The sequence below is a fragment of the Caretta caretta genome, chromosome 1 (assembly GCF_965140235.1).
Source record: "Caretta caretta isolate rCarCar2 chromosome 1, rCarCar1.hap1, whole genome shotgun sequence".
Taxonomy (NCBI): domain Eukaryota; kingdom Metazoa; phylum Chordata; order Testudines; family Cheloniidae; genus Caretta; species Caretta caretta.
In genome coordinates this window covers 150,027,542-150,039,908 of record NC_134206.1, presented here as the reverse complement: position 1 = coordinate 150,039,908, position 12,367 = coordinate 150,027,542, and the positions used below count along the sequence as shown (strand labels likewise).

At 38.0% G+C, this 12,367-nt stretch overlaps 1 protein-coding gene across 11 annotated transcripts in view; it reads left to right on the top strand.

The window, feature by feature from the left end:
• The window catches only part of DMD (dystrophin), a 2,122,534-nt gene that overhangs the window by 636,643 nt on the left and 1,473,524 nt on the right, over positions 1–12,367 (top strand). For all 11 annotated transcript variants that reach the window (XM_075132091.1, XM_048863664.2, XM_048863629.2 and 8 more), the window contains exon 7: positions 7,265–7,383. In XM_075132091.1, coding sequence (XP_074988192.1) covers positions 7,265–7,383 — 119 coding nt within the window. The remainder of the gene's footprint in view (positions 1–7,264; positions 7,384–12,367) is intronic.

Genomic DNA, 12,367 nt, shown 5'->3' with positions numbered 1-12,367 from the left:
TCTTTCATAGATTCGAAGGCCAGGAGGGACCATTCTGATCATCAGCTCTAACTTCCTGTGTAACACAGGCCATAGAAATTCATAGAGCATATGTTTTAGAGAAAAAAATATAATCCAATCTTGGTTTAAAAATTTCTCAGAGGTAGAGAATCCACCACAAACCTTGATAACATGTTCCAATGTTTGTTTACTCTCATGCATAAATTTTAATGCTTATTTCCAAAGTGAATTTGTCTAGCTTCATCTTCCAGCCATTGGATCATGTTATATCTTTTGTTGCTAGATTGAAGAGCCCAAAGTTAAAAATTTATTTCCCTTGTCGATATTTACAGTCTGTAATCAAGTCACCCTTTAACCTTCTTTTTAAAATAACTAGATGGAGCTCTTTGAATTTATCACTATAAGTCATGTTTTCTAATCCTTTCTTGTTTGCACAAGCTTGGTCTCTTTCATCAACAAAAGTTGATACCATTAAAGGTATTTCCTCACCCACCCTGTCTTGCTAATCCTTTAATCACTCTCCTGGCTCTTCTCTGAACTCTCTCCAGTTTATCAACATCCTTCTTGAATTGTGAGCACTGGAACTGGACTCATTACTGCAGAAGCAGTCACCAAATGCAGAGGTAAAATAACCGTCTCTCCTCCTACTTGAGATTTCCCTGTTTATGCATCCCAGGATGGCATTTGTTTTTGTTTGCCACAGCATCACATTGGGAGCTCGTGTTCAGCTCTTACTAATTCATCTTCTCTCACTTCCACAGTGAGACTCCAGGAGAGCTGAGTTTTGTTTTGTTTCTTTTTTAAATCCCTTCAGCCAGGTTTCCCCGAATGGCTTTAAAGGAATATCTGCCTTTTATATTATATCCCTAGTACCAAACTTACCCTGGCCCTGGGACTATTTTTAATCAGAAAGTTCGGTGAAAACAAGTGGCATTCATTAGCTTCCTGCACATCTGCTTCCTTAAAATGCCTGAACTCAGGCCAGGCAAGTGCCTTAGAAAGAAGCAGTTCACTGCAGCTGCCTCTGCTTCTTGGGGACAGAGAGGGGAAGAGGAGTACTACATATTAAAAAAACTGTACAATGCAGACTAGAAATGAACTGGGGAGAGAGAGGTTTGCTTTCAGGAAACTAAACAGAAAGCTGAAGTAAAGCCAACAGAAAAACTGTAGTAGTGTGAACATGTTTTTATTCTCACAAGTCCCTTTGGCAACCCACAAATTTCTTAAGTTGCTACTTCCTAATTTGTTTGAACTGCTATGGAACTGAAGATATCCTATTAATTTTCCCCTCACCAAATGATACCATACTTAGAGACCTGGCATCAGTGTGCCTGAAGAGCCTAAACAGTTAGCCAGCAATAGATTTCCTGCTGCAGACAGGGTCAGAATGCCAATGAAAACCTGGCTGTTCAGATAAGAGAACAAAAACGTACACAGTAGAACCTCAGTGTTATGAACACCTCAGGAATGGAGGTTGTTCATAACTGTGAAATGTTTGTAACTCTGAGAAAAATGTTATGGTTTTTCTTTTTAAAAGCTTACGGCTGAACATTGGCTTAATACAGCTTTGAAAGTTTAATGTGCGGAAGCACAGAAACGGTTTCCTTACCTTGTCAATTTTTTTTTGAACTTCCCTATATTATTTTAGTAGTTATGTATAACACAGATTTTTTTGTGGGGGGGGAGGAAGGGAGGATTTCTGCTGCCAACTGACTGTATATTCCTGGTTCCAGGTGAGGGGTGTGGTAGATTATAACTGAGGTTCTACTGTTTTGTGTGTATAGTAGCTTCTGCCCACCCAACAGGAAGATTCAGTTTGTACTGGTGACAGGGCCGGCTCTAGGATTTTTGCCGGCCCAAGCAAAAAAAATTTTTGCCGCCGCCGCTTTTTGCTCCACCCCAAATCCCCAGCCCCACCTCCTCCCCCAGGTGTGTGGCATTGCCCCCCCCCCCCCCCGCTATTGCTTCCTGCAGTTCCCTCACCGCTGCTCTCAGGCAAGGGAGAAGCAGCGCGTTCAGGGGAACAGGTGGAGCGGAGGGGAGTGAGGGTGGGGGGGGTAGAGGAACCGCTCCCCACCCCAGCTCGCCCAAGTGGGCCGCTGCTCGGTTTCTCCCTCCCTCCCTCCCTCCCTCCCTCCCAGGCTTGCCGCATGCCAAACACTTGTTTGGTGCGGCAAGCCTGGGAGGGAGGGGGGAGAAGTGGAGTGGCGGCGGCTCACTCAGGGGAGCAGGCGGAGGCAGAGCTGGGGCGGCGGGGGCCCATTTCTAGGGGCGGCATGGCCGGCACCGGGATGCCGCCCCTAGAAATGTGCCGCCTCAAGCACCTGCTTGTTTTGCTGGTGCCTAGAGCCAGCCCTGACTGGTGAACATTTTATTTTAATCTGTGCCCGTATGGAAGAACCTTATTGATTTGCCTGAGCATGTCTCCAGTGCATAAAGAAAAAAGGCCAAAACTGGAAGAGCCAATATCTTTCTCTGTTCCCTCTCCCTTGTTGCTTGTTTTTTTTTCTTTTAGTTCCTGTTTCCATCAGTGATGTTTACTCCTATTTGTTCGTTATTTGGAATTAATTTTTAAGCCCTCCTTGACAAACCTGGAATAGGGGTGATACTCTGTGAGAGAAAAATCTGGATGTCCAAGATACATTCAGCTTCTGCATTTATCTTGAAAATGTCTATTTATTGTGATTTGTATGAGATGTTTGACTGTGACTTGGGAAAAAGTTACATTAGGGAAAAATAATGATAGTTACTGGGAAGTGAACATCTCTTCTTTGTTTACTCCTCTCATACCTTGCTGCTTTGGGTATTTTTGCAGTTGGCCTTATCCCTGGCTTTGATGTCCCTCTTAATGTAATGGCTGGGTTTTCTTAACCTTGTCACACTTTCAGTGAATAATACTGTACCGTCTTTGATACCTTCTGCTTCCTGCCATAGCTAATGTAATTGAACAACATCTAAACAAATTGTCATTCCGTGGTTTAACAGCTGATTCCCTTGTATATGTAATATTTTGCAGAACTTGTTTGTGTTATTGCATGAGAAGCTACAGATGTTACCACTGAAAAATCTTCATAGTTTAATGTAATTGTTTTGGCTTCTACTATTTGAAATTTCTCTGGTCCTTTTATCTGCTTTGGCTCTTGATTAACCCTAAGACATCATTACTGTGACTGAGCAGTGTTTATTTGCTGCAGCACTTTGGATCAGGTTGGATCCTTTGGGTCAGATACACTCCCATGCCCAAATATGGGTCTATCAGGCAGTCAATTATGGCTCCCTGTTACTGTGCACTACTTGAGCCCTGGAGCAAATTAGGGTAGCATGGGGTCTGCTCTAAATTTTCTCACCCGCTGTCAAGGTTCCTCCCCCACTCTGAACTCTAGGGTACAGATGTGGGGACCTGCATGAAAAACCTCCTAAGCTTATCTTTACCAGCTTAGGTCAAAACTTCCCCAAGGTACAAAATATTACACCCGTATCCTTGGACTGGCCGCTACCACCACCAAACTAATACTGGTTACTGGGGAAGAGCTGTTTGGACGCGTCTTTCCCCCCAAAATACTTCCCAAAACCTTGCACCCCACTTCCTGGACAAGGTTTGGTAAAAAGCCTCACCAATTTGCCTAGGTGACTACAGACCCAGACCCTTGGATCTTAAGAACAATGAACAATCCTCCCAACACTTGCACCCCCCCTTTCCTGGGAAATGTTGGATAAAAAGCCTCACCAATTTGCATAGGTGACCACAGACCCAAACCCTTGGATCTGAGAACAATGAAAAAGCATTCAGTTTTTTACAAGAAGACTTTTAATAAAAAATAGAAGGAAATAGAAATAAAGAAATCCCCCCTGTAAAATCAGGATGGTAGATATCTTACAGGGTCATTAGATTAAAAAAACATAGAGAACCCCTCTAGGAAAAACCTTAAGTTACAAAAAAGATACACAGACAGAAATAGTTATTCTATTCAGCACAATTCTTTTCTCAGCCATTTAAAGAGATCATAATCTAACACATACCTAGCTAGATTACTTACTAAAAGTTCTAAGACTCCATTCCTGTTCTGTCCCTGGCAAGAGCAGCATACAGACAGACACAGACCCTTTGTTTCTCTCCCTCCTCCCAGCTTTTGAAAGTATCTTGTCTCCTCATTGGTCATTTTGGTCAGGTGCCAGCGAGGTTACCTTTAGCTTCTAAACCCTTTACAGGTGAGAGGAGCTTTCCCCTGGCCAGGAGGGATTTCAAAGGGGTTTACCCTTCCCTTTATATTTATGACACCCGCATTTGGTCCCATAGGAATCAAACCACAGCTTGGGGATAGTTGGAGCTCATCACAATTCAACCACTTCTGATACCAACAATGTGTCTCTGCTCTGGAGTCTGTGGAGAGGGAGGTGCTCGTGAGCTCTGACAGCTTCTTGGCTGCTGGTACTTCCTCCATGTCTGAGATAATCCGAGAAGGGCTCTTATGAGGAGGTAACAGCTGAACAGCACATAGGGAGTGGATCAAAGTTGAGAATTTTTAATTATTTAAAAAAAAAAAGCATGAAGAAATAATCTACCAGTCTCCTCCTGAGAGTAAGAACTCTTCTCCATTTAACTAAGTATTTTAAGCTTAAGTTAATAGTTGTTAGTGGCACCACTATTTGTTTTTTATTTTTGTGACTTTAATAAGTTATAACAGACTTTTTAAACCCTTTTATTTAACCTCAATCTTGTGGGATTGTGTTTGGCAGCATCAGACATTGAATATAGACCATGAGCGGTCTTAAAAAAGACATCATACTGAAAAGATGACATTTGAAATTGACATTCATATTCTGCTGCTGGGGCCACTCTGTTTTGACAAAGGAAAAAAAGCTGAAAGTTGAGATATTTGTTGAAGTAGGAGGAACTCTTTTGAAGGTTAACCTTACTTTCAATTTTTGTTTTTAAACTTCATGTTTTGTGAATGAGATTTACATTTTGCAGTGTAAAGCTGATGGTTCTTTGTAAGGTGCCCTTACATTAGAATAAGGTGATCCTCTCTCTCTACATCATTATGTTCTACTGTGAGAGTGAAGATTCATCATCCAGTCAGTGACCTATTTTAAGTTCTTGTTCCAACCCTTTGGTACTCAGAGGTACTCTTTTACTTGATAGGTATGCAATACCTTAGAAAAAAAGAGTAGCTGTAGATACATGCCAACTATACAGTTAGTTTAGAAGATGAGCCTGAGTCCTATACTGTCATTCTCCAGTACATGCTCCTTTCTGCAACCCTTGAGTTCAAACGGATCGATTTTGTGCTACAAGTCTTTCTGAAACATTCAAAAATCAATGGCCTTCTTATCCTCCTGGTGTCTTATGACAATTCTTCCTGACAGAAGACAGAATGCCAGTGTCTTGGTTTACATGGGTCCGTCATAGTCAAAATCTCCGGACACCCATCATTCAGAAGATGGATGAAACTGAAGATCTAGGGTATCATTCTGAATTCAAGATGATTCCCAGCTAAAAGTCGGACAATACTATATTAGCCTAAAAATATGTATGTATTCAAGAATGATCCCTCTTCTACAACTAACTGATTCGGGAAGAACAACGAGGAGTCCTTGTGGCACCTTAGAGACTCATAAATTTATTTGGGCATAAGCTTTTGTTTTTGCTGATGCAGATTATCACAGCTACCCCTCTGAAACCTGATTAGGGAAGTGCATGTTTAAGTGCTGTATTCAGTGTCCTATAAACTTAGTTTTTAATTAACCCAAGCAAACTTTATTAGGTAACAGTTAAAATGTGCTCCAAATGACACATACAGTTGCTCATGTGGTGAAAACTTTGAAACACACAGAAAGCATCAAGTAAGGTGAAGTATAGAATTCTGACCCATATGTACCACTGATTACCACATGCATGTAGGCTGCAAATTTCTCTCCATGCAACAAAACCCTCAGCCTTCAGTGTATGCCACTGTAGTGATCTCAGCCTCCACACTTTTTTTTGTACTTAGAGCCTGATCCTGAAAGCATTGGGTAAATGTGATTGACTTTTAACATTAAAGCCTGTACAAAACAACAGTAGAGAGATCTAAAGTGTTCAGACTACAAATGTGGACATATGAAAAAATTCCATGTCAGTATATTGATACAGTAACCACATTGATGCCATCATCCAAGTTTCACCCAAATTTACTGTTGCCATCATGCAAATTCATAAGGCTTATCCTTAAACTTATAAGGATAAGCAACCAGTACTGTATGCAAGGTGAAATCTCATATTTGGGGAGAGAGATGTCTCTTTAGGAGCTCATTTGACTTCTGTTTACTGATATTTGTATAATTGTCAGGTCAATTATATACAGTGACAGGCACATTAAATACACACACTCACTCACACACACAGTTCAGTAGTTTTATCAATTTATAGTGCTGCTTTTGAGCGACCATGAAAATCACCCTTTTCCTACCCAGAAAAACATCAGAGTATAGGTAACTGAATAATTGGTAAAACTGTTAGTAAATAAATAGTATCCGTTGCCTCTGCTTAGCTGAGGCCATTTCAGTAGGATATAGATTTTTGTTTCACTAAAACATAGCCTACTGCTTTGCCTTCAGAAGGATTCTAACTGGAGAGACTTTTTGAAATTGAAATTTCCCTTTATTTATTAAATAACACAATTACGTATGCCAACCCCACTCACAGGCTTTTAACTTTAGCAGATAGCCTTTCTGATTTATTCCAAAGTAAAATTCTGTATTTAAACTCTTTGATTTTAGAACATTGTGTATATATACAGGTCATAAATAATGTAATTGTGTTGTGTTTCTCCATATTATATGCACAGTGATTAAACTTCAGTATAACAGGTTAAACTTTCTTTTCTAGTGTGCCTGATAAGAAATTCAGATTTCCATGGATACCTCTTACTTGAAGTATCAAGGCTAGCAAAGTATTAAAAATATTTATATTGTAAATGCTACAAGTGATCATACAAGGCCGTAGATTGTATATCTAAACTGTAATTCAATCTTAGTGGTTCTGCCTCTGTTTATGAAACACTTAAATTGTGCTCTACTGCTTCACTGATCAGCTGACTTGTTTGGTTGAATTTACATCATTGTATTCTGCTGAGATTTATGTATTTTTATATAAAATTTGTTGTCGGAAACCATCAAAATCTAGAATTAAATTAAATGTCACAGGGAAATAAAAATTGAGTGATAATTGTGCTTTTCTTTTTTTCTCCTTCTCCTCCCCTCCCCCCCCCCCCCCCCCCCTTAGGCCAGATCTGTTTGATTGGAACAGTGTGGCTTGCCAACAGTCAGCTGTAAAACGGTTAGACCATGCCTTCAACACTGCCAAACGGCACTTGGGTATTGAGAAACTCCTTGATCCTGAAGGTTAGTGGCAATCATGCACTAGTTTGTAGCTAAACATCAACTCTTTGTGTATGTGATTGAAAATGAATTTGACCTCTTTGTACCAGGAGTTAATGTTTTCAGAAGTAGCATAAATTCAAGATTAAGTTCTCTCTCAATTAAAATAATATAATATAAACTCCCCAGAACTAAAGGATTTAGGTCAAAACATTCAGATTGGCCAGAATTTTCAAATGTGTGCACTTGAAGTTAGCTACCTAAATAAGTGGGCTGATTTCTCTCCCACCACCCCCGGCCCAAGGTTCTGAGAACCTACAGCTCTTATTGTCCATAGGAGGTGCTGCAGGTGTTCAGCACCTTTGAAAATCTGGCCTAAATACGGATTCAGACTTTAGACCCACCCACCTTTTAAAGTATTGGCCTATGTTTCTACAGTATTTTGATGCTAATGGTGACTGGCTTGAAACAGTAGGAGGAGTATGTATGTTTGAGTATCTTCATGGGGCAGACATTTTTTGGATTGTGCCGTTGTATAATGTGCCCATGGGTTGCTATTAAACAGCTTCTTTTTTTAAAAAAAAAAAAATTCAAATACCTGTTGTGGGGTGATGTAAAATTCAAGCAATAGTTGAGCTAAGCAGGGCCTGCCAAAGCCTATTCTAAAAACACAGAAGTGCATTTGTATTCGTCAGGCTGGATTTTACAATCTGGTTACACAGAAATTATACTCTCAATATTTTTAGTTCCCATGTATACAGGTGGTTGTCATACATACTTTTCCATTTTATTGGTGATTAGTGTGATGGGGTTGCTTTAAGTAATAAATAATTTGTTATAGTAGAAGTGTGTTTTAAAGCAGGCAATTCTATAAGTTGGTTTGTTAAATTTCTGCAATAAAACATGCATTACCAACAGTTAATTGTATTGGTAATTTATGCATCATAGAATATAGTGCACAAGATTATGCATCTACTATTAAGGTCTCTTTCTGTGCATCTTCTGCCTTTTTAAGTATTTCTTTTGTGAACAAAATCACTTTATCAAACACACCTTTTGGGTTTTGCTACTTGATTAAGTGCGACTGTTTGATTCACAGTGACCTTCTATTGCAAGAGATTTATGATTATGAGGCTAAGATATTTAAAGGCTTCATACTATCCTTTGAGATTCCATCAGTGAAAAATATATTGATTTTTTTTTCCTGGCACCTACTCCTCACCATTCAGATTTTGTGAATATCCGATGATAATAAATTTTACCTGAAATATGATGGAAATACAGATTATGACTATCTTGTCATTTAAATTCAGCAATTCATTTTAAAACTTAAATAGGTACAGCATATAGAAATTATATTTACATAAAAATATTACTACAGAACACGGTAATTGGAGATGGCTGAGATGCACACAAAGCTTCTGTTTTTCATACTTTTTTGCTGATAACTGAGGGATTCTGGCATTCCTTAACTAATTTAAATAGTGGTGTAACTGCAAAAGGATTATTTTACCTATGATTTCTCAATAGCTGTAATTATTAATAGTTTTACTACTTTTAACCATATTGTTTTGTTGTTGTTGTTTTTTTTATGAACAAGCACCCAAATATAGTATACCATAAATATACAGCAAATATGTTAATACTTAACAGAATTTGATATTTAATTGGTACTACTTGCATAATATTTCTGGACTCAGATATTTCACTTGCTTCTTCATACATACTCATCATAAGTAGTCAGGCTAACCCAATAAATAAAATGGGTGTCCTGTGAAGTACAGTGGTTTTCATATTATTTCTTTTGCAGTTTTGGATGGGGGGAGGATGATAAACTTTTCAGTATTTTACCAAAATGCCCCTATGGTTCTATTGATCTTGCTTACTTTAACTTGTGTTTTACTATTCAGTTTAATATGGTGCTAAAAATGTTTAAACAATGACTTGTTGACTCGGAACATCATATCTTGCCTTTAGACATAGCATTAAGTAGGACAGGGGAAATACCCTTCCTGTATAGTGTGTTGATTTTAGATGAGTTCTTGTCACCAAGGATTTAGTAGAAAAATGAAAAAAAAAATCCATGTAGGTTGTCATCTTCAGAGGATGCAGCTCTTCCCATAAAAATTTGACTCCTCCTGGTTCAGGAACTGATTCTGAGTGAATGTGGCATTTCACCTCCTGATGCTTGTGTTGCTGTTTGTGTGCTCCCCTCTAGCAATAAACAAATATGGTTCTTTTCTTTAATGAACTTGTGCCTGCTGGGATTGAGCCTACTTGTATTAGTCCTACAACAATATCTGTGCAGTTGTCTTTGGACTAAATAACTGTTCACTTTCCTAATGGTTTACTATGCAATCTCATACAACTTCATCATTTAATCTGTTCATGTCTTCAGTGGTTTTCTCCCTAGTTTGCAGTGGTGTTATGAGTCTTTGAACCTTTATTAGGTGATAATGAGACACAATGAGTTTTTCCTTTGATAGCTTTTTCTGTTTGATCTTGATTCTGTGTGCTGCTATATCACAGTACTAGATTCTACACAAACGAATTGCTTTATATGCATTTATCACATAAAATTTCTATCTATAGCTCAATGAAGGGAGGAAAAAAAATCTCTACCCAATATTTCATAAGTAAATCAGCCCGCTCTTCCTGTACTATATGTACCCAGTACTGATATAAGTAGTTTTCTCACTTATCTTCTAGAGCTCAATCCCATACAGGATACCCATCAAGGGAATATACTGTGGAAAGACAGTTGTCTCCTTGAATACTATAAGGCATGGAAATGTGTTCAGAGGACATTGTTGATATTTTTCAGATGAGATATCAGACAGCGGTTGCAGTTTGTACTACTGATAGCATTCAGGAAGGCTGCTTGGTAGAACCTGGGAATTTCTGCTACATCAGCACAAGAAAAATTTGTATCTTTGTGATTATATTATTATTATTATTATTATTTTATTATATATATTTTAAGGAAGGAAATGGGTTTTCCCTTCATTCCCCTTTGTGGTTCCAAATTTCAAAATAGATCTAGATAAAGTGTCTATAAAAGTAAAAGTTGTAGAATTCACAGCAATAAAGTTACTGGTTGTAGAACATTATTATTGGGCTCTGTCTGTTCAACCATATACTTTTAGTATCTCTTGGTTTTAAGCTCATCAGAGTCTGACTGGCTTTTCCGCTGTTGGTAGGTCACTATCAGTTGTTGGGAAATTAGAATGGTTTCTGAAGTCTGACACGCAAGCGGGCAATAAAAGTAGATCTGGAGGAGCCTCCATTCCTGTTGTCAAAGCTCTGAGTCATCCAGTTGCCAGGTTAATTAAATTTTTCACTATTAATATTTAAAAATAGATTTATAAGATGACCAATGGCATGTCCAAAAGAATGTACCATGGTTTTCAAGTCGTGTTTTTTAGGGATATCTTTGGTAAGGGAAAAGGAGAGTGATGGGACTGGTTTTCAAGGTAATTTTGAGATACCGCTGAACTTTTTAATTTTTTTTTTTCAAATTTAATGCAATAAGTACAGTAAACATGCATATGCTAATTCATGGATTCTTACCATTCTTAAGTCTAGGTAATTTAAAAAAACAAAAAACCTACCTTCAGCCTTCATGCAAAGTATGAAGTGAAGCAAAGTCACTCCTTTTCTGAGACTCAAAAAGTTCCCACACAATTATTTTTTTGTATTTTGCGTATTTGGGTTCTGGCCATACTGTTTTCTTGGTATTTCCATCCCAGCAAGAAGTACAGTGTAATGTTGCTAGACTCAAAAGATCTAGGCATTTCATATCCGCATCTATAGTGAACCCACATTTCAGTTGTTTTGAGGCTACCTCAGCACTGCCTACCAAATGGATGAAGATTGCATGGAATATTGACATTTATCATCAAGGTTATCAGGATATTCTGCATTTGGCCAACTTGAATGGTCTCCTAGGTGATTGCTGTTTCTATTAGAAATGATGGTTTCTGCATATTGTGGGTCACTCTAACACAATTTCCAAAATGGCCATGTCACAGCAACCAGAGACAAAATATTAATCTAGATGGAACTGTCTTGAATAGAAAAGGCTTTTTAACAACTCCTAATGAAAATGTTTAAGTGTATACACCTAAATATGCCCTTTAAAATATATACAAGAGCAGGGTTTGAATTATTCCCCACAACACTGTTTCATGTCCTAACACATTGATTTTACTAATCTATAAGCATTCATTGCTGTGGAAACATGACAACCAGTGGAAGTGGTATAACATTACAAAAGCCATACTTCACTTATAAGCACAATTCTAATTGCTCTTTTTCTTTATGCTGCTACATATTGCAGTCTGAGTGAAGGAAATGGAATAGCAATCTGTCTTCAGTACCTAACACAATTTTGAAAATGAGACTAGGTGGTATTGAATGTGCATAGCCATATACCTGTATTTTACCATTATTTTTGAGGGCAAGCTATAACTACAGTGATAGCCATTTTATCTAATATGGGTGGATTTGTAATACCCACTTGGAATGCTGAATTTGTATGTGTTTAATCTGTAACTCCATTGTGATATATGTTAAAACTTCTTTCATAATTGCTTTTCTAGAAAATTAAAACACACTTTTTGTTTTAAAAGATCCTACTGATAAGATGAAGGTCCTGTTTTTGACAGCTTCTTACTAATGCAATACCCTTCAAGTCACTTAATATTTCTATTAAAACCTGTAAATTATTGACTGTGAAGTAGTTTATACATAATTAAATAGCTCACAGGTCAAAGAGGTGATGATAAATCTACTCATACTATGTGGAAAAGGAAGTGTTTTTAAATGAAACTTCAGGCTGTAACGGATGCTCTATTTTTCCCTGCTTTTCTTGTATTTGCTTAACTTGCAAAGAAAAAGAATTTGTGATAACTTCACCATGCGGCTGCTTAATTTTGTCAGGCTGATCATTGTATTTCTCAGTAAAGTTTACCATCCACTTTTGCTTTTGATTACTTTTAAGGACGCT